General features: G+C 51.7%; 1 protein-coding gene across 3 annotated transcripts; it reads right to left on the bottom strand.

The window, feature by feature from the left end:
• Positions 1-252: 252 nt before the first annotated feature.
• Cbs (cystathionine beta-synthase) lies at positions 253-22,110 on the bottom strand. 3 transcript variants are annotated; one of them, XM_038342031.2, is made up of 17 exons: positions 21,979-22,110; positions 17,772-17,979; positions 14,001-14,107; positions 12,972-13,106; positions 12,612-12,691; positions 12,168-12,302; positions 11,623-11,692; positions 9,421-9,512; positions 8,408-8,533; positions 7,924-8,008; positions 6,404-6,509; positions 5,322-5,396; positions 5,044-5,178; positions 3,622-3,730; positions 2,867-2,951; positions 2,142-2,183; positions 253-950 (listed from the first exon to the last, which is right to left on the bottom strand). In XM_038342031.2, exons 2-17 carry the CDS (start codon positions 17,969-17,971, stop codon positions 847-849), a joined length of 1,686 nt encoding a protein of 561 aa, XP_038197959.1. In that variant the 5' UTR covers positions 17,972-17,979; positions 21,979-22,110; the 3' UTR covers positions 253-846. The 3 variants fall into 3 exon arrangements, with proteins under 3 accessions (XP_038197959.1, XP_038197958.1, XP_038197960.1); XM_038342030.1 differs by lacking the exon at positions 21,979-22,110 and adding an exon at positions 21,691-21,792; XM_038342032.1 differs by lacking the exons at positions 2,142-2,183; positions 21,979-22,110 and adding an exon at positions 21,691-21,792.
• Positions 22,111-24,492: the final 2,382 nt, after the last annotated feature.

Genomic DNA, 24,492 nt, shown 5'->3' with positions numbered 1-24,492 from the left:
ATGCACAAGCAAGAATGTGAGCTAGAGCAGCCCACTGCAACAAATGGAACACAGGATTGCAGCGAGCCCAATCCAGGATCCATCCCATGACAAACATGTTCGAGCAAACATCCAAGAGGTGAAAACAACACATACCTGTGCATGGGTGAACAGAACAAAGCAAGGACCACCCACACAATGGACCATTGCTCAGCCATGAAGAGAAATGCAACTCTGACATTGGTCGCAACATGAAACCATGAGACACGGGGCCACGGTTGTGTGAGTCCATTTAATAGGAAGTGTCCAGGACAGGGAAATGCATTGAGACAGAAAGTGGGATAAGTGCTTGTCAGGGGTGCAGGGGAGGGTGAGCCAGAGCTGCATGACAGGAGGCATGACCTAAGTGGTGACACCATGGGCACTCTGTTCACAGCTGTGGGTCCCAGGTCACAGGAACTGCACCGTCATTAAAACCCACGTGCTCCCGTGCTGGGAACAACACTGCCCCTGATGATGGGCACAGAGTTGGTGCAGGGTTTGCCCTTCCCCATGCTGGAGCCTTCTCTAGGGAGGACACTTGCTGCCCCCCTCAGGCTTGTCACAGTTGCATTCTGTTTATCTTCCCCTGCTGACATCCCTCAGTTCTTCTGTGACACCAGGAGGCCATGACACCAGAGGACACCCATGCTAGGTACTCAGGCTCGGGATTCATTTAGGAAGGTGAATGTTAGGAGGGAGGCTGGACCTCTGCAGCTGGTCTAAACAGCCACCTGTTTGTGCCGCCTGTTGCACTTAGGCATAACTGGTCTCTAAAGCCAAGAAGTCCCAGCAGGGAGGATGGAAGCCAGTCCCAACTTTCAGGTTCTATTTCTGGTTCTTTTCATGGGCTGCCACGAAGTTTAGCAGGTCAATGGCAGTAACAACCCCAAACACCATCTGCTGCTTGCTGGACAGGCCATTGCTGTGGTCTAAGGAAAGGAAACAGCTGCTGGATTAAAGGTGCTAGGATACAGAGCTGATCTGAGGCCGCAGCCTGTTGGTAGCAGGAGACCCTTTCCCAGCCTCTAAGCAGGAACAGAGTACCAGCCGCTGCTGTTCCAGCTGAGCCACGTGGGCAGCGCCAGAGGGCAGCTCCTCTCGGCAGCTCTAATATAGGATGCTGGGTGCTGTCTGGAACAGAACCGGAAACCAACCCGGGCTCCCCAGAATGGACGGCCTGGCAGGGGCGTCCTCTCAGCCTATGCCCACAGGCCTTGTGCAGTGTCTCTGCCAGGGCAAGTCACAGGCCCTCTTTCTGTCCAGAGTCCTGCATGGCACTCAGAGCCTATTCAGCTCAGGTTTCTCAGACTGGAGCCTTCTGTCAGCTTGGGCCTGGCCCTACAGCACAGGGCCTACAGGCAGAGAGGGCCACGACAACAGTTTTCTATTTGTTTGACAGGGTATGGGGAGCCCAGACTTCTGTCCACAGAGCATGCGAGGGCCTGAGAGGAACATAGGGGCTTCCCATGAGTAGGGGTGTCCCTGGGCCAGGACTTACCCTGGTTCACAAGTTTTAGGGTCTCTAGGCTGATGACTTGGCCTGCAGCCCTTGACACGTGTCTACCTCCATAATGGTGAGCTGGGCCTTCGTGCCAACACCCCCCGCAACAGATACTCATTCTCTCAGGCCTTTTCTCAGGATAGCCTTTGCTGGCATAGTCCTTGAGAGGCTCAGAAGGTCACCTAGTGTCTGAAGACAGAGGCCTCTTGAGAGATACCCATCAGGGACAGGCACCTCACTGGCCTATCTGGAACCCCAGGAAAGGACAGGAAAACTCAAAAGAATTGCAACTGATGCCTTTCAGAACCCCTGAAGCAAAGGGGCTACTTGATTGGCTCTGGGACCCCCACGGAGCAAGTGATAGCAGGCTCCGATTAGGCTGACTGACTGGTGGGGAATGTTTAGTGTGACAACACTCAGCTCTGTCCGGTCAGTCTAGCTGCCCCTGATGTTGGAATTCGTGTTTTGTTTTGTTTGTTTTTGAGATGCTCAAAGATCAGGAGTCCCCCTCCCACCCAACCCAACCTCGGAGAGCCAAGGCCCTAGATGCCTTTGGAAAGCTGTGATTCTGAACATGAGGAGCACTTCCTGGGGGCTGGGATGGGTGAGGCGTACATACCTGTGGGCCCCCCCACCACTCCTGACCAGGCCTGGTCTCGTGCTGTAGAGCCAAGGACGGGAGAGGGGTTAGACATGGGGCCACCCCCACATGTAGGCCAGCCTTGGAGCCAGATATAAGGCCCTCCCAGTTCTTATGGATTAAGGAGTGAAAATCAATGCCCCTCACCCCATGGGGACCTGAGAATGTCATCTCCAGATGACATCCTGCAGATGCTGACATTGGGAAGGTTCTCTGAGAGCAGGAAGGACAGATTGTGTTTCATATGCACACTTCCCTGCAGAGTACCCCTGGAGCCCATCAGAACCAATCAATAGCTCCTGGCGATATGTCCTGAAGGGCCAGGAAGTCCAGCTGTCACAGGTGTCTCTGAGACAACCCCCAGCATCCTTAAAGACTGCCTGCTGTCTCACCCTGTGCACCTAGGAGAATGCCACGCTATCTAAACAGATGACATGAGGGTCTGCTGGAGCATGATTTGGCCCTGTGTGTTCCTTGGGTACATGACTGGATTGACAGGTCCATGGAGAGAAATTTGGGATGTCAAAAGCTATGGTGGGAAGATGAGGACCACAGACTCCCCATCACCCACTAGGGAGCATACCTGCCTACTGCGCATAGCAGAAGTCTGTACCAAGAGAGCCTGGGCCAGGCATGGCCAGTGTCCAGGGTTTAACATCCTTTGCCCCCAACAAGAACCCAGCACCAAAGTGAACCCCACTCACATTGGATCTGCTCATGGATCACCAGGGCGAAGTGGTCGATCTCCAGGATGTGGGAGAGCGTGCCCAGTGTGTCGGACAGGTGGATCTGCAAGAAAAGCTGTGTCCATGCTGGCCCTCAGAACTACCAGCCCCCACAGACTTGACAAAGGCAAGAGGCACAACAGTCTCCAAAGCTGCTCAGATAAGTAGCAAAAAAGGCCCCGCAAGCCGGGCGGTGGTGGCGCACGCCTTTAATCCCAGCACTTGGGAGGCAGAGGCAGGCGGATCTCTGTGAGTTCGAGGCCAGCCTGGTCTACAAGAGCTAGTTCCAGGACAGGCTCTAAAAAAGCTGCAGAGAAACCCTGTCTCGAAAAACCAAAAAAAAAAAAAAAAAAAAAAAAGAAAAAGAAAAAAAAGAAAAAAAAAAGGCCCCGCAGAGCCTTAGAGCATTCTGTGTTGTAGCAACCTGCCTGAAAAGTGACTTGCCATTTGACTCCAACCCATGGCTTCTGCTTAGAGGCCAAACTAGCGGGCAGACCACAGCTTGTGGGGTCTGTGAAGGAGAGATGGACCAAGAGTACAGAGTCTGCACACAAGATCTATGTGACAGTGGTCACCTTAAACTGAAGTGACCTTGAGCCCCCTAAGCAAGCTGTAGAGTTTCCCAGGGGTGGTATGAGTCAGGGACCCAACTCGGGCACAGCAAACACAATACCCTGCTTTGAAGGCCCAACTTGCTTTCCCATGCCCACTTCCCCTCTGGAAAACACTTGTACCGGTTTGAACTGCTTGTAGAGAACTTTGCAGACTTCATCTGACGGCTGCACCTTCCCAGCAAGCAGGGATGACAGCATGTTCCCAAGAGTCACCATCCCTAAGATGGCCCTGGGAAGAGCATAGAGTTGGGGGTGGGGGAGAAGAGGCAACGGTCAGAGAAGGGTCCCTGGCCAACTCCAAAGGGCTCTAGCAGGCCTGAGCATGGCAAACGTGGCTCTGGCAGGTCTTGCCCTTCCCCCATTCCCTCTGGCTTGTCAAACCCTTAGATTATATTCCTAAACCCAGCCATCAAGGTCCATCCCCTTATTTGGCCGCTGACTCATTCCTAAGACAAAGCACCAATGTCTGGCTATCAAAGTATTAAAGTCCAGCAATCAAATGCCCCCTTTTGGCTTCCCTAATTGTCATTCCCAATCAAAATTAACCAACTCATCCTACTTTCTTTTGTTCCCTCTAAAAACTGCCAATGGCCTATGGAGCCACATCTGTCTATCCAGAGGCAGTCCGTTGTCCTGTCTCCCCTCCTCCAACCCCAGATAATATCCTTTTCCCCTTCTCCCTCATCCTCTACCTCTTTGTCTCTCATTCCCTGCCCTTTGTCCCTCTGGGGAAAATAAATCTTGTGCAGAGAACTTGGTCTTCGGTATCTTATATTGACTTGACATCAAGGTCCTTTCACACTTAAACCAGGAGCTAGAGAGACGGCTCAGTGATCAGCACATTTGCTGTTCTCGCAGGAGACCTGGGTTTGGTTCCTGGCACCCATAGGGCAGCTCACAAACACTCTAGCTCCCGATCTGATGTCTTCTGACTGCCGCAAGCATTAGGCACACAGGTGGTGCACACACATTCACATGTGCACGTGTGCACACACAAACACACACATAGATACACATACACACAAATACACATATTCAAGGCAAAAAGCAGTCATATGCATAAAAAACACAGTTGGGGGAGGAAGAACAGTGGGACAAGTAAGCTTACAAGTCCTGCAGTGTTTATGTCCCCACGGGGGTCCATGGTGACCAGCCATCAGACTTCTGAAGCTGGATATAGGATGCTGGTCAACTGGATCTCCCAACCATGCATATTCATGCACTGCTGTGTGTGCCACCCTCCAGGGTGCCTGTCACCTACTCCCTAGGGCAAGGGTGGGCCTGCATACTAAAAATGAACTGGGGAGACAGAAGCACTGAGACCCCAAGAGTTAGTACGGTCTAATCTCAGCTGCTCGGGGGGGGGGACAAGGTGGTCAGCAGCTGACTGTTACTCTGGACATTGTAAGCAAAATGACCACATGCAGCCTGTGGCCGCCTGTCCCGTTTAGTGGTATGGGTTTAGAGGCCTGGAAAGCAGGACCTGGGATCCTGGCACAGTCTAAAGGCAGAGTCCTGGACTGGCGTGCGGATGAGACTGACCCTGACTCATTGACCACGGGCACCTGGTCGAAGCCCTTCTCCCGGAGAATGTTGATGGTGTGCTCACAGGTGACCGTGGGCAGCACAGTCAGTGGCGCTGACAGGCTCAGCTCTTGAACACGTAGATGCCACCACCTGAAGGAGCAGCAGAAGAGGGCAGGGAAAGGCGGTGTGAACGTGAAGCAGGAGATAGGGGCGTGAGAGAACCACCGTGACAGGAAACTGGAAGGCCGCCTTTGCTGCTCGTCCAGGGATGCCAGGGTCAGGCAGCACCTTACCAAGGCCTCTTCACGGAGAGCTCCTCCTTCATGAAACCCTTCTGCAGCATCCATTTGTCACTCAGGAACTTGGACCTGCAGGGTCAGGGTGTCACTGAGGCCTCTGTACCCAGTGGGCACATTCATGGGCACATATATGGTCAGGGATGAGTTTCAGAGGGCCTTGCAACTGCCTTGGGCCTATTTCAGCATATGAGGGAAGGATGGCAGAGTTCCAGGGAGGCAGAGAACTGGGGGTTACTGGGCATCGAGGTTGAAGGAACCAAGGAGGTTGCTTCTGGAAGCCTCTGTGATCAGTACCCCTCTTGTAGGTTTCCTGGGCAGCCTCCTCCTTGGACCCCCCAGGTCTGTCCAACAGAGGGAGCCTTTCCCATTCTGACCAAAGGCTGCAGAGCAGGCTACAGAGATGTTAGGATCTGTACCAGGAGGCAGGCAGGCTGAGAGGCAGCAGCATGGGACAGAGGCGGCCCCTGCTCCAGCACCGATATGATATACATACTCACGCACTCTTGTAATAAAATGCTCAAGGGCTTCTGACCCCTTGAGCACACACCTGCACTCACACAAAACAGGACCATGCACACACACAGATGTACACACAAGACAGGCCAACCATGTGCGGGGAAGATGGGTGGCCTCCTGGGTTGCTCGTCACCCTACCTGGAAGCCAGCGGGATGCCCATGCACCATGTGTGGCCCTGCCAGGCTGCCAGACTCAATACAAACATAGCTCACAGGCTGTAGAGGAAGTCCAAGAGATGAGGAACCACTCTTGCTGCCCACGAGGCCTGCTGCAGAGCAGCTTCCCCTAGTTCAGCCAGGACAGAGGAGTGTATAAGGGACACAACTGTCTACCAGAGCTGTCACCATAGGCATACACACACACACACACACACACAAACACACACACACAGGCTCAGGATAGAGCCATGCAAAGTGAACACTGGCTCTGAAGACACAGAGGACCCTGGGGCTAGCAGACTTACAGGGTCCACCTGTCCACTACCCTTTCCTAGCATCCCACGGTCAACACTTAGGTGACAGCAGCCAGGAGCGCAACAGGGACAAGGGGTGTGTCTTACATGTAGTTCCGCACAGAGTCAGGCAGGATGACCACACAGCGCTGTCCTTTCTCCAGCTCCTGGGCAGCCTTCACGGCCACAGCCATTGCGCTGCCTGAACTTCCACCTGCCAAGAGGACTGTTAGACTTGCCCACAGGCTTGTGTGTGCATCCATAGATGAATACCATGTGCTTGTATACAACGCTCTAGAAGGATCTGTGGGAACCATTCAGGCATGCATCTCACACATGCCCAATTCATGCTCTGGAAGGGCTCATGCATTCTCTGGAAGAATCTGTGGGATCTCTGGACAGAGAACAGGCCTTAAGGGACCCTATTCTTCTGTATCATCTTCTTCCTCTAGGTCAATGGAGCTTGCATTTCATAATTAAACACTCACTGGGGAACTGAGGAGACCCAGAGACAAAGAGGTGAATCATGCTCGGTCAGAATAGGGGCTCATGACAGGGGCTCCTGGTTCCCCAAGCTACAGCCTGACCCCAAGCCAAGAGCCAAACAAGGACAACACGTGTCTCACTACTGCTCAAAGCCACCATGCAAAGCAAGTAGGTGACACCAGGCTCATTGACACTGACCATAGAGGGCCCTGGTCCTGGGACCTCCAGAGAGAGCCAAAGACACTGTGACACTGCCTCTCCAGTTGGGGCTCCTCCGGGCTCAGCCTAAGAAGGTGCAAGTCAGTCAGAAAGGTCAACCTGGTGCCTCTCACAGAGGCCATGGTCCTGCCCCCAGGTTTATACTTCTTACACTGAGTGTGAGAGGCGGGCATAAACCCCCTAAGTGAGAGCCACATGTCTCCTCTCCCTCCTAGTGGTCATGTGGGGTGTGTGTGTGTGTGTGTGTGTGTGTGTGTGTGTATAAATTCACTGAATGAGAGCCCAAGTCACAAGTCTCCTCCTAGTGGTCACACTGAAATTCTCTTTAATCAAACGGATTGTTTCCACTCTCCTAATAGTGTTTGGCTGTTGACCAGGCCATGCTAGGGGCTGATTGCCTTCCCCTGCCCCATTCCAGCATGACTCAGAACAGATGGGGCCATACTTATAGAGCAAGTTCAGGCACGCTTGGTGTTCTCCAATTCTCAGGTCTAACTCAAGCTGCTGGAGTCTCCATTGCCTGTGGCCAGGCAATGGTACCCTGTTCACCCTGAACAGGATGACCGAGGAAGCCCTTCAGTGGGACCCAGCATGCCCTAGCCTCGAGCTGCTGTAGACGGAGCCATCATTCCAGGGACAGGACTGTATATGAATGGGGAGGGGGACCCACGAGAGCTTGCCTCAGACACTAGAAGGGCAGATGAAGCCTGGGCCCTGTGCCTCATGCTCTCATCTCCACAGGTGACTCCAAGAGGCTGCAAAGGACAAGCAAACAGCTAAGGAAGGAAGAGCCTGGACAGACGGACAGGAAGGGAAGTCACTGTGGTCAGACAGCCTCAGAATGTCCACGCATTTGGAGTAGGTAGCACACAGCCTGGATGCTCCTCTACCCTACCCCCCACAGGGCTCGCCCAGCCACTCACCACACAGCAGTCCTTCCTGGGCGATGAGCATGCGGGCAAAGGTGAAGGACTCCTCATCGTTGCTCTTGAACCACTTATCCACCACCTGTGGCAAGACCAGGTCATGGGCCTCGGCTCGGGTGGAGGGGGCTGGGGGCAGGGCAACCTCCCAGAAGACTTTGTCCCCTGGGTATGCAAACCGAGACTTCTTTGCCCTTCCCTGCTCCCTTATGCTTTGCAGGGTAACTCAGACCACCCGCATCTCTATGGGTCTGGTGGCCTCTGTTAATAGTGGCCTCCCACATCCACCCTGACCATCCTTGTCCCTCCTTCCCATTGCATCTCAGAGGCTGTGTTTGAACATGGTGTTGCGCTTCACCCTGACTCAGCTCCTGTAACGGCACTCCCCACGCCATCCCCTCAACACCCATTAGGTCAGGTAGAGTGCCGGAATGCAGAAGCCGGCAGCAGTAACTGCCTGGGGGAGCACATTGGCCCAACCTACCGCCCTGTCCAGGACCGTCGGGATGAAATCATAGCCGATCCCTTCCACCTCATAGGCTGTTTGGTCCGTCTGGTTCAGCTCCTCAGGCTCCGCAAGGATTGACCCTTCAGGATCTACACCAATGATCTGCAGGGTGGGCAGCTTTAGGGCTCAAGTCAGGGAGAAATCCAACCCAGCCCAGGCAGCTGCCGTTAGAAAGAAGATTATTCCACTACTATCTGCCTGTTAATGACTGGCTCACAGGATGACTGTGCTAGCTAGTCCCAGAATCTCAGACAAGAAGCAGGAAGGTCACACCTTTTGGGGCTAAGATCCAGCACAGGGTATTTAGAAAGATTCTCCCCATGCTGCTCTAGGAAGGGTCCCAGTCATGGGCATTTGGAGAGCCTTTGGGGACAAAGGACAGCTCTGGACACTGATATATTCCTGGAGGGTGGACAGTCTCATGGGGAGAAAATGCCTGTTTCTTTGTGCCCCTCTTCATCAGGCCTGCTCCTAACCTGTGGCTCTCACTCTTCCTAATGCTACGACCCTTTAATATAGTTCCTCATGATGTGCCAACCCTCCAAACATAAAATTATTTTTGTTGCTACCTCCTAACTGTAATTTTGCCGTTGTTGTGAATCATAATGTAAATATCTGATGTGTAGAATATCTGATGTGCACCCCCCAAAGGGGTCATAACCCACAGGTTGAGAACCACTGCCATAACTCAAGACAACCTGGGACTGTCTCTGGTGGCTTCTGGGCTAGTTTCACTCAGAATAGAAGCCCCAGGACCCTGTGCTCCCCAAGTTCCTCCTGGGAGACTTGATACAACTATTCAAGACAGCAATGCAATGAGAGAGGAATGTAGGAGAAAACCAGTTTCCAGGCAGAGGGACCTCCCAGCCTGATGTCAACAGCACTGAGCCTCTCAATACAGCCTAGGCTACACAGGCAAGAGAGCAAGTCCAGGCCCACTCTCTCAGCCACCCAGTCTGTACCAGCACCACCCAAGGTGCCACACTCACTTTACACCCGGGGCACTTCTCCTTCAGCTTCCTGGCGATACCTGTGATGGTGCCACCCGTGCCCGCTGAAGCCACCAGCATGTCCAGTTTCCCTGAGGGAGGGAAGACATTCTCAGGTCACGACTCAGTCAGCCCTCCACTCTGAATGACCATTGGTGGAAACACAATTAAGCCAAACTAGGTCAGCGAGATAAACATCGCCTGTCACTGCCTCCATCTGTGGACACCATGCCCAAGGCAGGGGCTGCTGTCTGTACTGTGACATTGGCCTTTAAACCACCAGTGTAGCTGATCTACAAGGATGGATCACGGCTGGGCAGCTAAAAGTCTGGCAGAGATAAGCTGTCAATGGTGTGCCTTCCTAGGCTGGCTGATTCTTGGGTGATTACAGATAAGCAAACTGGGTTTTTCGATACAGGAAACATGGCTGAAGCTGAGAACTGGCCCAAGCTCTCTCATGCCACTGAGGGTCAGCTCCACATCAAGCAAGCCTGAACTGGGCAAACTCAGGAATGAAGCAATATGTATCAACTCTGCCAAATGAGAATTCTCACTCATAAAACAGGCTAGGCAAATACCCGGGCTTTTATGGGCCGGTTCCTGGGCACCGAACAAGTCTGCACTCAGGTCAATGCCAACACCAGGTTCTAAGTGGGAAGCCAAGGGTGGGACCTTCCAGCGCCTTCTCCCATGAGTCCCTCTTAGGGATCCCACCAGCCCCCAGGAGATAGGCACTCAGCACATGTACATGGTTCTAAGGAGCCTCATGCCTGTACTAGAATACGCTAACTACAACTATCGCCAGGTAGCTCCAGAGGTAAGAAAAGCCGAATGTCAAATTCAACGCCCCTAGCCGGGCATATGGCTCACACCTTTAATCCCAGCATTCGGGAGACAGAGGCAGGTGGATCTCTGTGAGTTTGAGACCAGCCTGGTCTTATAAGAGCTAGTTCCAGAACAGCCAGAGCTATACTGTTTCCAAAAAAACACCAAAAACCAAAACAAAAGCAAAAAAAGAAAGAAAGAGAGAGAGAGAGAGAAAGAAAGAAAGAAAGAAAGAAAGAAAGAAAGAAAGAAAGAAAGAAAAAGAAAAAATTAAATGTGGGCACACAGTCTGAATCACGTGTCTGGAACACACGGAGAGGCACCGGTGAAAGCCAAGAGGCCTCAGGGGCCTCAGGGAAAGAATAGTGTCTCCAGAAACTATTTCACAAAGATGGGTGTTTAAGCTGAGTTTGCCAAGGAGAGGGTGACTCGTGCACTCCCAGGCAACCACACTTGACTGAGTGTGATAGTTCTGTCCACTTGGCACAAGATTGACTCTTGAGGGAAGAGAATCTCAATGAGGGATTGCCTAGATCAGGCTGGCCTGTGGGCATGTCTTGGAGGGACTGTCTATTTATTTATTTATTTATTTATTTATTTATTTATTTATTTATTTATTTATTTTTGGTTTCTTTGTGTGGCCCCGAATGTCCTGGAACCAGGTCTGTAGACCAGGCTGGCCTCGAACTCACAGAGATCTGCCTGCTTCTGACTCCCTAGAGCCGGGATTAAAGGCGAGCGCCACCACTGCCCACTTGAGGGACTGCCTTGATTATATTAGCTGATGTGTAGAAAGACCCAGCCGCTGTGGTGACACTGCGTCTGTGCAGGAGGAAGTCCTGTACTGGAGAAGAGCAGGGAAAGTGAACTGAGCACCAGACATGCATGGCGCTCTTCAGTCTGCTCTGTCACGTGACCAGCTGCTCCACGTTCCTGCCTCCTTCACGGCTCCACAAGAAAGAACCGGAACCTGGAACTGTGGGCTGAAACAAACCTTTCTCTCCTAAGTGGTGCTTTGTCCCGGTGGTTTTTTTTTTTTTTATCACAGCAACAGAAATGAAACTAGAATAAGAAATGATTGCAGGGAATGGAGAGATGGCTCAGAGGGTAAAAGCACTGGTTGCTCTTCCAAAGATCTTGAGTTCAATTCCCAGCAACCACACAGTGGCTCACAGCCATCTATAATGAGATCTGGTGCCCACTTCTGATCTGCAGGCAATAATACAGGCAGACACTGTATACATAATAAATAAATAAATTAAGAAGGAAAAGGAGAAGGAAGAGGAGGAGGAGGAAGAGGAGGAGGAGGAGGAGGAAGAGGAGGAGGAGGGGGAGGAGATTGCGGTCCAGGTGTGTGGAGGAGTGGAAAGCACACACCTTCACACTGCTGCAGGATCTCCTCGGCCGTATCGTCGTAGTGCGCCAAAGGGTTGCTGGCATTGCGGTACTGTGCAGAAGAAGAGAAGGACGGTGAGGGGACGGAAACCACCTGCATCGTGCACAGACACTGGCCAGCAAGCCCTACAGCAGCCTAGAAAACCTCATCTCGGGAACCTCACATACAAGATGTTAAAATCGGGCCATCACAATATGAAATTAACCCAGAAGGGAAATGAACAGGGGGCTAGGCTTTGGTGGTGCAGGTTCTTAGACATTCTGCATCTTCATAGCCCAGAGGGTCCTCTGGAAAGGTAACCCAACCTCATTGCTGACCAAGCACAACTGGGTGGTGTCCAGGGGGACAGCCAAAACCAAAGGCTCTGCCCCTGAGCAGGGTCCTGGGGCACCTCCCCAGAGGTGCTGGGCAGGGGTCTCCCAGTCTCCCAACAGGATCCCAGAGGAAACAGCACACTTGAACACAAATCCCTGACCACAAAATTGTCTCCTGGGGGAGCAGGAGTGGGGTAGGGGAGACACCTGACCTGGTCCAGAATGTGAGAATTGGGGATTTCATTCTTCAGTCGCCATGCCACTCCCACGTGAGACTCGGGGGAATCGAACCTCGCGTTGGTGGGGGTCCTCACGATCTCAGCTCCCAGGGCCCGCAGCACATCCACCTGCACAGGGAAAACCATGCTTTTATCCTTGGAGCTGATCCCTATGCCTAGGCACCAGCCTAAGTGGTACCCTCCAGTCACTAAAAAAAAGGCTTTTATTAAAGGGTGAAGACACAGAGGGACACACACAGAGAAAGAGAGGGAGAACAAGGCGAAGAGACTGTAAAGCAGAAGGGAGGACACTCTGAAAGCCAAAGTGCCACCTCTACCCCCCAGCTCCCCTTTTTATTCATTTGATTTAGCAATAGCCCATCAAGTCATTGCCCTCCTACTGGCCACGCCCTCCACCTAGCCACACCCTAGACACACCTTCTCCATGCTCATCTTCTCTGGCATCACGATAATGCAGCGGTAGCCCTTCACAGCAGCTGCCAGAGCCAGCCCGATCCCTGAGGGGCACACGTTGAGGGTGAGAGGGACCCCGTGCCCAATACCCTGTGCCTCCCTGCCCCTGCCTGGAGCATGGAAGGACAAAGGGCCCTTGTTCTGGGGAGGAACCCCACACTCTGATGGCGATCTTAGGGGAATTTATTCTGGCAGCCAGGTATACTTCTGGGGGTGAAGCGAAACAGAACAAGCTAGCCAACCTTTGCCTCCTGACTTCCCTGCAGGTCTGCACAGGCCAGGGACTTTCAGCCTCTGCTCAGCCTCAGCTGGCCCTACCCTCACCTGTGTTCCCAGAAGTCGGCTCAATGATCGTGTCCCCAGGCTTCAAGGTGCCGTCTCGCTCAGCATCCTCAATCATCCGAAGGCTGATGCGGTCCTTCACACTCCCACCCGCGTTGAAGAACTCACATTTGGCCACTGAAAGCCAAACATGAATCAGAGAGTGGAGAGGACTCTCTGGCCCCCATGGATTTCTGCCACCCTCAACTACCCCGGATATAGCCCCAGGATGAGGGCGGGCCTGGGTGTTTGCCATTCTGGGCATCCGTATACCCATTGCCCACTTCTGTACCTGGACACCCCTGGTCATAGCTGGCCCGTCTCCCACCTGGCCTGCAGACCCATGGCGATACTAAGTGAATGGGAAAGACATTCAAGAACCCGCAGGCAGACGGTTAGCAGACATGTCCCAGCAGAGTGAGTACAGGCAGTAGGTGTCTGGATTTGAGCCCATGCACTCCTGCCAAGGCAGCCAGTTCAAGCAGCCCTAGACAGACCACCTCAGACCTGAGTCCCCTGGAACCCCTGCCAGTTGCCCCAAACTCCACCTCCCTTGACAGCCTCCATCTTTGGTCAGTAAGCCCAGCCTTTCCGCTCAGCCCCACCCCCACCTGACATCGCCTCCCTCCATGCTGGACCCTCCCTTGCTCTTTAGCCTTCCTCCCCACCTCACGGGTGTTTCAGGGCTGGAGAAGCTACTTCCACGACAGCCAGGGCTTCCCAGAGAAACCCTGTCTCTTAAAACCAAAACAAAAAAGAGAGCTCCACAGTGAAACATTGTCTCAAAAAACAATAAAAAATATAAAAAAGATATACTGAGCGCTTAGGTTTTGCTTCTGCCTTTGACCTCTACAGAACCTTCCCAGGTAGGCTCTTTGACCCCAAACCATCAGTTAGAGAGAGGCCAACTCCCTCACCAACACACATCCTGCATCCCAGAAGACCCCACTGCCAACACCCCAGAGCCTCAGCTAGGGGTCATCCCAGGGTCCTGGTCCAGATGGAGGCTGCCCCAGCAGACCAAACACTCACACAGCTCACACTTGAGTCCTGCATTCTTTGAAATCTTGTTGATTCTGACCATGGGGGTGTTCCCAATGTTCTTCAGAATATCTGGCAAAATTTTTGGAGATTTTGTCCTAAAACAGAGAAAGAAGACCATTCAGGAAGCAAAATAAGAATAGCAGTTGGAGGCTGGGCATCGTGGGCCTTTAGGAGATAAAGAATTACAGAACGGCTCCGAGGAGATAAAATCTGGCTCTGGGCTGAGGAGACAGCTCAGTGGTTAAAGCGTCATACTGGGCAAGCCTGGATTTGAACCCTGAGGATCCCTGTCAAATGTGGACATAGTAGTGTATTTCTAAAATCCTTGTGTTTGAACCAGAAAAGAGAGCCAGGAGCAGCAGAACCAGTAGCACACGCCTTTAATCACAGCACTTGGAGGCAGAGGCAGGTGGATCTCTGTGAGTTCGAGGTCAACCTGGTCTACAGAGCAAGTTCCAGGACATCCAGGGCTACATGGAGAAACTCTGTCTCCACAAAAACAAAACAAAAGAAGAGGAGGAGAAGGAGGAGGAGGAGAAGGCAGCGAAGGAGGAGGAGGAGGAAGAGGAGGAGGAAAAGGAGGAAGAGAAGGAGGAGGAGGAAGAAGAAGCAGAAGCAGAAGAAGAAGAAGAAGAAGAAGAGAACAGAGAACAGCAAGAGAGTCTCAAACAAGTTGGCAAGAACTGGTACCCAAAGTTGTCCCCCTGACTTCCACGTGTGCATGTGTGCTTTGGTACAAGCATACACACACACACACACACACACACACACCTCTGTTTAACATCTTTTACTACTGGAAAAAATCTCTATCCCAGCTGGGTCTGACACTCACCCTCAGGCTCAACTTACATTGCATAAACTTTACCCCAGTCTTCAAAATATAACCCTTAATTCCTCCTATGGGTCTCAAACATTATAGGACAGCTGATACACTAACTGGCCACATATGTCTCCTGTCTTGTCTCTCTCCCTGCCTTACAGGGCTTCCAGAAAACTCCCAAGTCCTCTGCCCCTGCACAGCAGCTCTTGCCTCCCCACTCTCTTCCTGGGGAGTGAGTTCTCCCTTCGTGCCAGGTCTGCTGCCCTGTCAGGTGGAGGGTTTCCCAATCATTATTTAGACAGATATAGCTAAGTTTGGGCCCTGGTTTCTCTGTGGCAGAATTTCTCATTCTCTCCATTTTCAGTCCGTGCCTCCTCAATGGCTAATTGGGTTAGCTTCCTTCAAAATTAATTAGATTATGCTTCAAATGGCTCTACCGCGAAGGCCCTGGCCATCTCTCCCAGATTGGATCACAAGACATCATATTCTATACTAGGCCAAATGGGACAAAACCCCCATGGGACCCTCCAGCTGACAGTGTCGTGGGTTCATGACACCAGTGGACTTCAAAGTCTCAAACTAAAATCAGCCAGGCACCTGTAATCTGAGTTAGTACATGGGAGGCTGAGGCCAGAGGATTACTGTGAGCTCAAGGCCCCAGACAAGCTAGGCTATGTAACCAACAAACAAAGCCTGACTTTGAGAAGGGACCCAGCCTCTGCCTAGAAAGTCTTCCCTGAGTATCCTAGCCCTCTGGTCTCTCAACCGCAGTTGACAGAGGAGCTCCTTCTTTCCCTTCAGTTCCCTGAACAACTGAGGTGCCTCCCTCTCAGGAGTGGGTCCTCACTGCTGACATCCAGATATCCTGCCACCTGCCAGTGGCACATACCCTCAGAGTCCCCAGAAGCCTGGCGTTACAGGGCCAGCAAGGCAGAAGTGGTACACAGAAACAAAGGCCCAGGTGGGTAGTGGTGGCACATGCCTTTAATCCCAGCACTCGAGAGGCAGAGACAGGTGGATCTCTGAGTTCAAGACCAACCTGGTCTACAGAGTGAGTTCCAGGACAGCCAGAGCTACACGGAGAAACTCTGACTCAAAAAAGAAAAGAAAACAAACAAACAAACAAAAGGGCCAAGGCTGGGGCTGCTCGTGTTTGCCCTTGGGGCCAGGGCTATGGGCCAGTGATAGGTCAAGCCTGTCTGCAAGGCTGTCCTGCAGCATTTCCATAGCAGTACAAAGTGACCAAAGCAGTTTCCAGAACAGTTCCTCTATGGCTCTCCCTCCACAGGCTCAGGGGTGGCTGCGCATACACGCACTCCCTTCCTATCCCCTAGCTGTACTCAGCCACCCTGTGCCCCACACCCAGACTTCAAGGCTGCCAGGTTCCTGCCTCCCCGCCCCAGGCTTCTCACACTGGAGCCAAACTGACTAAATAGAAGTCTCAGACACCTTTGGCCCCTGGTCAGGGGAGGAGTAAGCAATCTGGAGTTCCAGGGAGGGAGGAAAAGCAGCTGCCTGGGTGCCAACAGGCAGCAGCAGGCTAAACTCCAGCCAGGTGTTCGTTCCAGAGGCAGTCTTGCTCTGCAGAAGAGCTGGTCATGCTCCCTTCCAAGACTGTCTTTGGTTGGGCTCAGAAAAGTAGAGATAGGTTGGGACAAGTTAAAGAGCTCCTGACCCTCAACCCGAGGGAGGCCAGGCAGGGGTAGCATCAGGATAGGGCTGGGAACTCAGGTGTGCTCACTCAGTTATCAGCTGTTTGTACAGGTGATGGCTCAGCTCTGTTATCTGTCCCAGCTGCCTGTGCCTTGCCAGCGCACGAGGGCAACCCCACATGACCTCAGAAACCCCAATTCGCCATCAGGGCTGCCTGCCCACCTGTCCCTCACTCTGAAGTTCCCACATCAGGAACCTCTGGAACTGGCTGGCTTGTCTCACCCTGTTCGATATCTTCCATCTTTTTCCCTGCTGATATCTGGGGCCATACCAGGTTCCCTGAACCAGCACTTCCCTGTAGGAACCTCAGTTTAGTGTGTGAGCCTTCCCTCAGGCTCCCTCCCTGGTCCTCCAATGACTTCTGACAAAGGCAGGGCTAGGCAGCTGAGGACAAATCTGCCCTTTAGGGCTGATGCGTGCCACATACATCTTTGAACAAGCAGTTCCCAGACCCTCAGACGCTCTCGGCAGTCAGTTCTGCAGCCCCACCGACTTCTACCTCCTGCTCTCTTGTCCCAGCAAGGACTCTTCCGGCCAGGCCCCCACTTGTCTCCTGAGCTCCCAGCACTGGAGCCCATTCAATGGGCACAGCTTCTAGTCTGCATACTCTCCCGCCTCCTCCTTTGGCGCCTTGAAAATGCTGCCTCCCACACCTGCCCAGTGCTTGCTCAGACTTTTGAACCAATAACCATAAATGTTGGTGGCCATACACAGGGAACAGGACTCTAAAATTTAAAACACAATCCTTTCACCCACTTGTTTTAATTTGAAGATATTAGGCTAAGGGAATGACGATAATCCTAAGGGCTTTTACAACAGGGCAGGAACCCGTATGGCTCCATCCTGGGAATTAGAACAGGGCAGGACACAGTGAACGTTCCTGAGCAAGCTACTGAGTGACTGTGTGTGGAATGGCTTCTGATTTGAGTTCTTTCAAATAAAATCATGGCAGATATCTATCAGTGCCACTGACAGTCTCTGCCCAACCATAAAAGGAACCCACCAGAGCCAAACACTCAGTACAACTCAGTACATATGTGCTGTATAGTACAAAGAAACCTCTCTGCACCTGATCTACATTGCTTCTAGCCCCCTGGGCCGGCCCCCGCGTGCATCACAGAGCAGGGGTTCCCACTATGAACCTGGTAGCTGGATGGCCCCCCTACCCTTGCTCCACCCCTCAAGGAAATAGGCCCGCCATCTTGGGGTCAAAGCCAAGGACTTACGGTGCTGTGTGGTAATGAGGGGAGTCTGCCATGGGCTTGCCCAGCTGCCAGGTACATCTGCTTGGGGTATCGGGTGAAATCCACAGGTGCTCACTGTCCCCCGAAGAGCCCTTCTCTAGGTGCCCTTTCCCTGAGTGCATCTCGGGGTGCTGAGGGCACCCTGCAGAGCCAGCTTCACACTGGGATGTCCCCAAAGGCATGCTGGGATCTGTAGAGGGAGCAGAGAGTTGGTTTGGAAGTTGGCTGACATGTCCCAGCAAAGATGGGAGAAAAGGGGGGCTGGAGAGATGGCTCAGTGGTTAAGAGCATTGCCTGCTCTTCCAAAGGTCCTGAGTTCAATTCCCAGCAACCACATGGTGGCTCACAACCATCTGTGATGGGGTCTGGTGCCCTCTTCTGGCGTGCAGGCATACACACAGACCGAATATTGTATACATAATAAATAAATATTAAAAAAAAAAAAAAGATGGGAGAAAAGGCATGGGCTCCAGCTGCTGTGGAAAATAGGTAGGTTCCTGTTCAGAAAGTTAAACTGAGAGCTCCCATATGATCCGGCAACTCAACCCCAAGGCAGAGATTAAAAAAAAATGGAAATAGATATTTAGTATGCTTGTTCTCATGACAGCCTTGAGATCCAAAAGGTGAACATCACCCAAGGTCACAGATGAATGGATGCGCAAAAATGTGTTCCGTCCATGCAATGGAATACTAACTATCCAGCCACAAGAAGGAATAGGCTGGGGCTACAGAGATGGTTCAGCAGTTAAAAATGCTTGATTTGAAGTAATCAAGAGTGGAGTTCAGATTTAAGCACACATGTAACAAGCAAGATGTCCAACTCACACCCATACATAGACACAAATAAGTAAATCTGTTGTTTTTTTAAATTTTTAATGATTTATTTAACTTTATGTTCATTGGTGTGAAGGTGTCAGATCTTGTGGAACTGCATTTTCAGACAGTTGTGAGCTGCCATATGGTTGCTGGGAATTGAACCCGGGTCCTCTGGAAGAGCAGTCAGTGCTCTTAACCGCTGAGCCATCTCTCCAGCCCCAGTAAATCTGTTTTTTAAAAATAAGAATGGATGAACTCTGAAGACATAATATTAAAGGAAAGAAGTCAATCACAAAACAAATTTCATTTCTAGAAATGCCCAGAATAAGCAAATGTCCTATGATTTGACGTATGTGAGGGACCCAGAACAGGCAAATCAATAGGAGCAGAGTGTACAGGACATCAAAGGCAGGGGTGTGCAGGAAGAGAGTAACTGTTTAACGCACAAGGCTTTTGAAATGATGAAAATACACGAGACTGGACCTATTTTCACCCTGTAGCTGTAATCAAACATACGGAGGGGAGCCAGAGTTTATTTCAGTTACAGTTCCTGGTTACGGTCCGTCATTTCAGGGCAGTCAGGGCAGAACTTCTGCAGCTAGTCACATTATAGCCACAGTCAAGAGCCAGGAGAAACAAATGCAGCCATGTTGCCAGCTCTCACCTCGCCTTCTCCGGTCTTACACAGCTCAGAACCCCCTGTCTGGAGAATAGAGCAGCCCACTGGACTGGCTCCTCCCACATCAAGGACTAACGGACCCCAAGCCAAACTGACCTAGGCAACAGTCCCTCTGTTGAGGCCCCTGATCAGGTGACTCTAAACTGCGTCAAGGTAACATTTAACACTAGCCAAAACCTTGCACAGACAGCGGCGGGCGTTGCTCCACACTGTGGATAAGCGACAAGATACTGCCTCCACAGCTACCGATTCTGCACCTCAGACTGCACTGCGGACTGCAATTATTCAGAGGGTGGGGTAGCTTGGTGGGAGATGACATGGTGGCTGGCAAGTGCCAGGCCCTGGGTTTTATCTCCTTGTCCAAAAATAAAAATAAAAATAAAAAGTAAATAAAATAAAACAAATAAAACAAAAGAAATGTGTGTGTGCCTGTTAATGACACATTTTCATATTATTATTCCACAAAGAATGCAGTTGTGAAAGAAATGTGTATGTACTTAATAAGGACACATTTTCTTATTATTATTCCAGAAAGAATGGAGCATCACAGCTGCTTTTAAAAAAAAAAGTTTTTTAAAGCTGGGTGTGATGGTGCACACCTTTAATCCCAGCACTTGGGAGGTAGAGGCAGGAGGATCTCTGAGCTTGAGGCCAGCCTGGTCTGCAGAGTGAGTTCTAGGACAGCCAGGGCTGTTACACAGAGAAATCCTGTCTCAAAAAAAAAATTTTTTTTTTTTAGATTTACTAATATGTGTGGATGTTTGCCTGAAAGTATGTCTTGCACCATGTGCAAGCCTGGTGCTCTTAGAGGCCAGAAGAGAGAGCCAGATCCCCCGAAACTGGAGTTACAGATGATTGTGAGCCACCAGGGTCCTCTGCAAGAGCAGCAAGAGTTCTTAACCACTGAGCATCTTTCCACATCCCCCAGCATCTGTTTGCCTTATGTGAGGACCATTGTGGTGTTCTAAGTAATCTAAGCCTGATTTGGAGTCTGTGAGAGGTGCATATGATTATGTGGAAGGCTGCCCCTGGGGACCCACCCTCCATGGACCTGGAGAAAAGACATTATGTTTTATGTACATTAACCCACAATTTACAACAAAGAAGAACAAGGCCAGACAATGGGGCACAAACCAGTAATCCCCAGAGGTGGAAGCAGGAGATTAGAAATTCAAGGCCAGCCTGGGTTCCAGGCCAGCTGGGTGAAATTCTGTCTCAAAGGTGGGTGGGTGGGGAGGAATAAACTTCCTGTGTAAAACACAAGAGACAGAAGCTGATACTGGTACTCACAGTATGTTGTGGTCCCCAAGACTAGACAGCAAGCCAAAGACTCCACTCCAGCAGAGAGGTGGGCGGATGTCTAAATGTCTAACACCCTAAAACTGATGTAACCGTGCCCATGGGGCACTGAACATCATGCATGAGGCCAGCAAGAATCTGGGGTTCAATCTTAACCTGGGCTGCATAGACTGTAAAAAGGAAAAGAGAGGCAGGACCAAACACTTCCAGCTGAGGTCAGGAGCCCCACTAGGCCCTGTCCCATCTCACTAGTCCCCTTGGTGGGCAACTAACTTGAATCAAACCTACCGCCTGGGAGCCGCTGAGAACACAGCTTCCAAGCCTGAAGCCAGGTATTGGCCTAGAGAGGTGGTTTTGCAAGACTCCTCTCCAGAGCGCCCTCCTGCTGGGCGCCACTGGTTGTAGAACTCCCCAGGGCATCCTCCCCACCCTCACCGAGAGGCTACTCTTCCATCGGGATTTACCGAGGGACTTCGAATTCCCCCACACATTATCTGGCCACTTGACGTGCGGAAGGGGCGATTTGGGACAGTGTGTGGCAGTGACGTGAGAAACCCTTGCTAAGTTGCAAGTTATATAGCCCCGATCTACCCTCCCGCCGCCCATCACCCCCACTGCCGCACACTCCTGGTCTCGCGCGCCCAGCGCCAGGCTCCGCACAGAATCTGCTCTCCCGCGCAGTAGCCACCCCACGCGCGCCACTACTTCAATATTTACCCCACCCGGCACCAGAGCCCCATAAGAACAATTTGCGAAACACCAGTCTCCAACCAAAGCAGGGAAAAATCGATGACCGGTACCAGAGCAACGGGTCACCCTAGAACCAGGCTTCACGCTCCGAGACGCGTGGCCGTGGGGTCCACACGTGGGTACTCGGCTTGGAGTTGCGAGGGAAGGGGGCAAGGGCCTTAGGTCTCGGCGGGGCAACGGGAACGTCAGAGTGCTCCCGGTGGAGTCACACAGACTTTAGCTACCCGGAGCACCCGACTCGCAAGCTGGCACAGCTCTGAGCTTCCAGGTGCAGCTGATGCCAAATCCTCGCGCAGGGGTGGGGAGCAACCGCGGCGAGGACCTCGCTGCGCGGGACTCAACCCATCCAGAACTTACCAGGACTCAGATGCGGGAAAGCTCCGGCTAAGTTAGGCTGGAAAGAGCGCAAGAACGGGTTCAGCGCTCAGTTGGGGACCGGGGTTGGGGTGGGTGGGGAGGTGGCCAGTCTAGCACCGACCCCACGGCTCAGAGTAGGCGCACGCGATTGGCTCGGTGACGGGGGCGGAGGGCCGGTACCCGCCAATCCCGGGCCGCAGAGCGGCCGCCCACCTACCCCACCTCCACACAACCCTTCTCCTCCCCACCCCCACTCTGCCTCCTTAAGGGGCCGGCTGGACGCCCCACCTTCACACTCGGGTGTCTTTCTGTTCTTTGAGAAGTCAGGGAGGTGCGCTCGAAAGTTCAGAAAGCTCTGCCGTCTGACACACGTTAGTCGCAGGCACCAGAGCGGGCTCCTGTTCTGTGCCCAAAGGTTTGCACCCTGCGGCACAGTTTGGCCGAGTGTCAGACAACCTCTTTTTCCAGGACCCGTTTCGCCCGAGGTCGTGCCTCGGCGAAACGTGAGGTTTCCTGGCTTGGCATGCTCGGGCCACACATCGCTGCTCTGCCTGAGGCTCACTAAGCAACCAGCCTGAGGGGTCTGGGCCCATGATGCCACGGGAATGGTGCCCCATTATCGATGTCCATCCGTAGGAGGTTAAAATGGGCGTGATGGGGTATGCCTGAAATCCCCGCATTTATGATGGCTTCGAAAGAGGAGGATCTCGAAGTTAACCTGGGCTATAGAGACTCCTTCTGAGGGAAAAACAAACACATACTCATAAGTGGCTTTTAGACATAAAGCAAAGAAAACCAACCTACAATTCACAATCCCAGGAAACCTAGACAACAATGAGGACCCTAAGAGAGACATACATGGATCTAATCTACATGAGAAGTAGAAAAAGACAAGATCTCCTGAGTAAAATGGGAGCATGGGGACCATGGGAGATGGTTGAAGGGGAGGGGAAGAAGAAGGGAGGGGAGCAGAGAAAAATGTATAACTCAATAAAATCAAATTTTAAAATTATCTTAAAATAAATTGGCTGATTTTGATGAGTCTCCTGTGGCTAAGTAGATGGTCTCAGTTTTATTTATTTGTTTGTTTCTGTTTATTTATTTGTTTTCCTTTTCAAAAAACTTCTATTTTGCCTGGCTCTGGTGACGCACGCCTTTAATCCTAGTACTCAGGAGGCAGGGCAGGCGATCCTGTGGGTTGGAAACCAGCCTGGTCTACAGAGCTAGTTTTAGGATAACCAAGGCTGCACAGAGAAACCCTGTCTTAGAAAAAGAATAATATACATTTAAATTTTGTTTTTTTGTGCTTGGGCGCTTTTGCAGGTACATATGTCTGTGCATCTTGTGTGGGCAGTGCTCACAGGACAGGAACCTGAAGGGAATGTCATATCCCCTGCACCTGAAGTTACAGATTGCTGGGAGCCACCATGTTGGTGCTGGGAACCAAACCCTGGGTCCTCTGGAGAGTGGTCAGTGCCCTTGACTCTTGAGCTATCTCTCCACCCCTGCTTTTTGTTTCTTGAGACACGGTGGCTGACGAGCTCCCACTCCCGTTCTTTCTGTGTCCCTAGAGTTGGAATTGATGATCTGGGCCACCAAGCACATCTGGAGATATCATTTGATCAAAGGGACCACATCTTGTCTTCTGGGCTGGAAACTGTGAGTGCCTGGGGCAAGAGCAAGGTGGGTCTGGGAACTGGGTGCCAGTGGGAATGAGGCTGGAGGGAAGGGGAGGGGTGGAGCCTGTGGCTAGAGATCTGGCAATCAGCATAGGAGAGTGGGGCTTTTTGTTAGGGGGGAGGTGTGGGTGTGAGGGTATGCGCGGGGCGGGTAGTATGCTGAGGTTTTTTGTTTGTTTTGTTTTTTTGGATGCCGGTATAACTTATTCTGTCATACTAAAGGCAAGAACACTAACAGGAATTTCCAGGAACCCATCTCCTGAGTTCCTGAGTGTTGGCCCTTATTTAGAAATCCAGGTTTTGGACTTGGAGAGATGGCTCAGTGGTTAAGAGCACTGGTTGCTCTTCCAGAGGATTCATTGCCAGCACCCATGTGGCAGTTCATGATTGGATGCCCTCTTCTGGTCTGCAGGCATATATGCAGACAAAGCACCTGTATACATGTAAAAATAAATTAAGAAAGAAAGGAAGGAAAGTGAGCCGGGCTGTGGTGGCACATGCCTTTAATCCCAGCACTCGGGAGGCAGAGGCAGAGGGATCCATGAGTTCGAGACTACAGAGTGAGTTCTGGAACAGGCTCCAAAGCTACACAGAGAAACCCTGTCTCAAAAGAAAAACAAACGAGAGAGAGAGAGAGAGAGAGAGAGAGAGAGAGAGAGAGAGAGAGAGATCAAAGAAGAATCAATCCAGCAATCCAGGTCTTAGGGGATGTGATTTGATTATATCCATGCTAGTGGCTTAAATCCACGATGATAGGTGTCCTTACGAGAAGATGAGAATTTGGATGGAGAACAGCCCTGGGATGATGTAGACATGCATTGAAGTTATGGTGGACAAGACTCAAGCAGCCAGGACTGCTTGCCCCTGGCTGGCTGCCTACTCAAACAGAGGGAAAGAGGCCAGAAGTCCCTCCCCCAGTTTCCAACAGCCCCCCCCCCCCCGTGTGTGTGTGTGTGTGTGTGTGTTTGCATTTCTTTCCCATGCAAGTGGGGGACAAAAACATGTTTAAATTTTAAATCAAGTTTCTGATAGTTTGTGTAGTATCTCGTTTTATTTAAAATTGACAGTCGTGACCTAGTTTCAGACTGCCAGGGGTGGGAAAGAGTAGGGAGAAGTTCCAAGA

Source organism: Arvicola amphibius, chromosome 9, assembly GCF_903992535.2.
Source record: "Arvicola amphibius chromosome 9, mArvAmp1.2, whole genome shotgun sequence".
Lineage (NCBI taxonomy): Eukaryota > Metazoa > Chordata > Mammalia > Rodentia > Cricetidae > Arvicola > Arvicola amphibius.
Note: the sequence above shows the minus strand (reverse complement) of the source record. Positions and strands in the feature narration are given on the sequence as shown.

Excerpts from the sequence above, each read along its gene's own strand:
- Cbs (XM_038342031.2), bottom strand. The coding sequence starts at position 17,971 with ATGCCTTTGGGGACATCCCAGTGTGAAGCTGGCTCTGCAGGGTGCCCT. Across the intron at positions 12,692-12,971 it reads GCCGACTTCTGGGAACACAG|GGATCGGGCTGGCTCTGGCA; the intron begins GTGAGGGTAGGG and ends TGTGCCCCTCAG. Across the intron at positions 12,303-12,611 it reads AGAAGATGAGCATGGAGAAG|GTGGATGTGCTGCGGGCCCT; the intron begins GTGTGTCTAGGG and ends TTCCCTGTGCAG.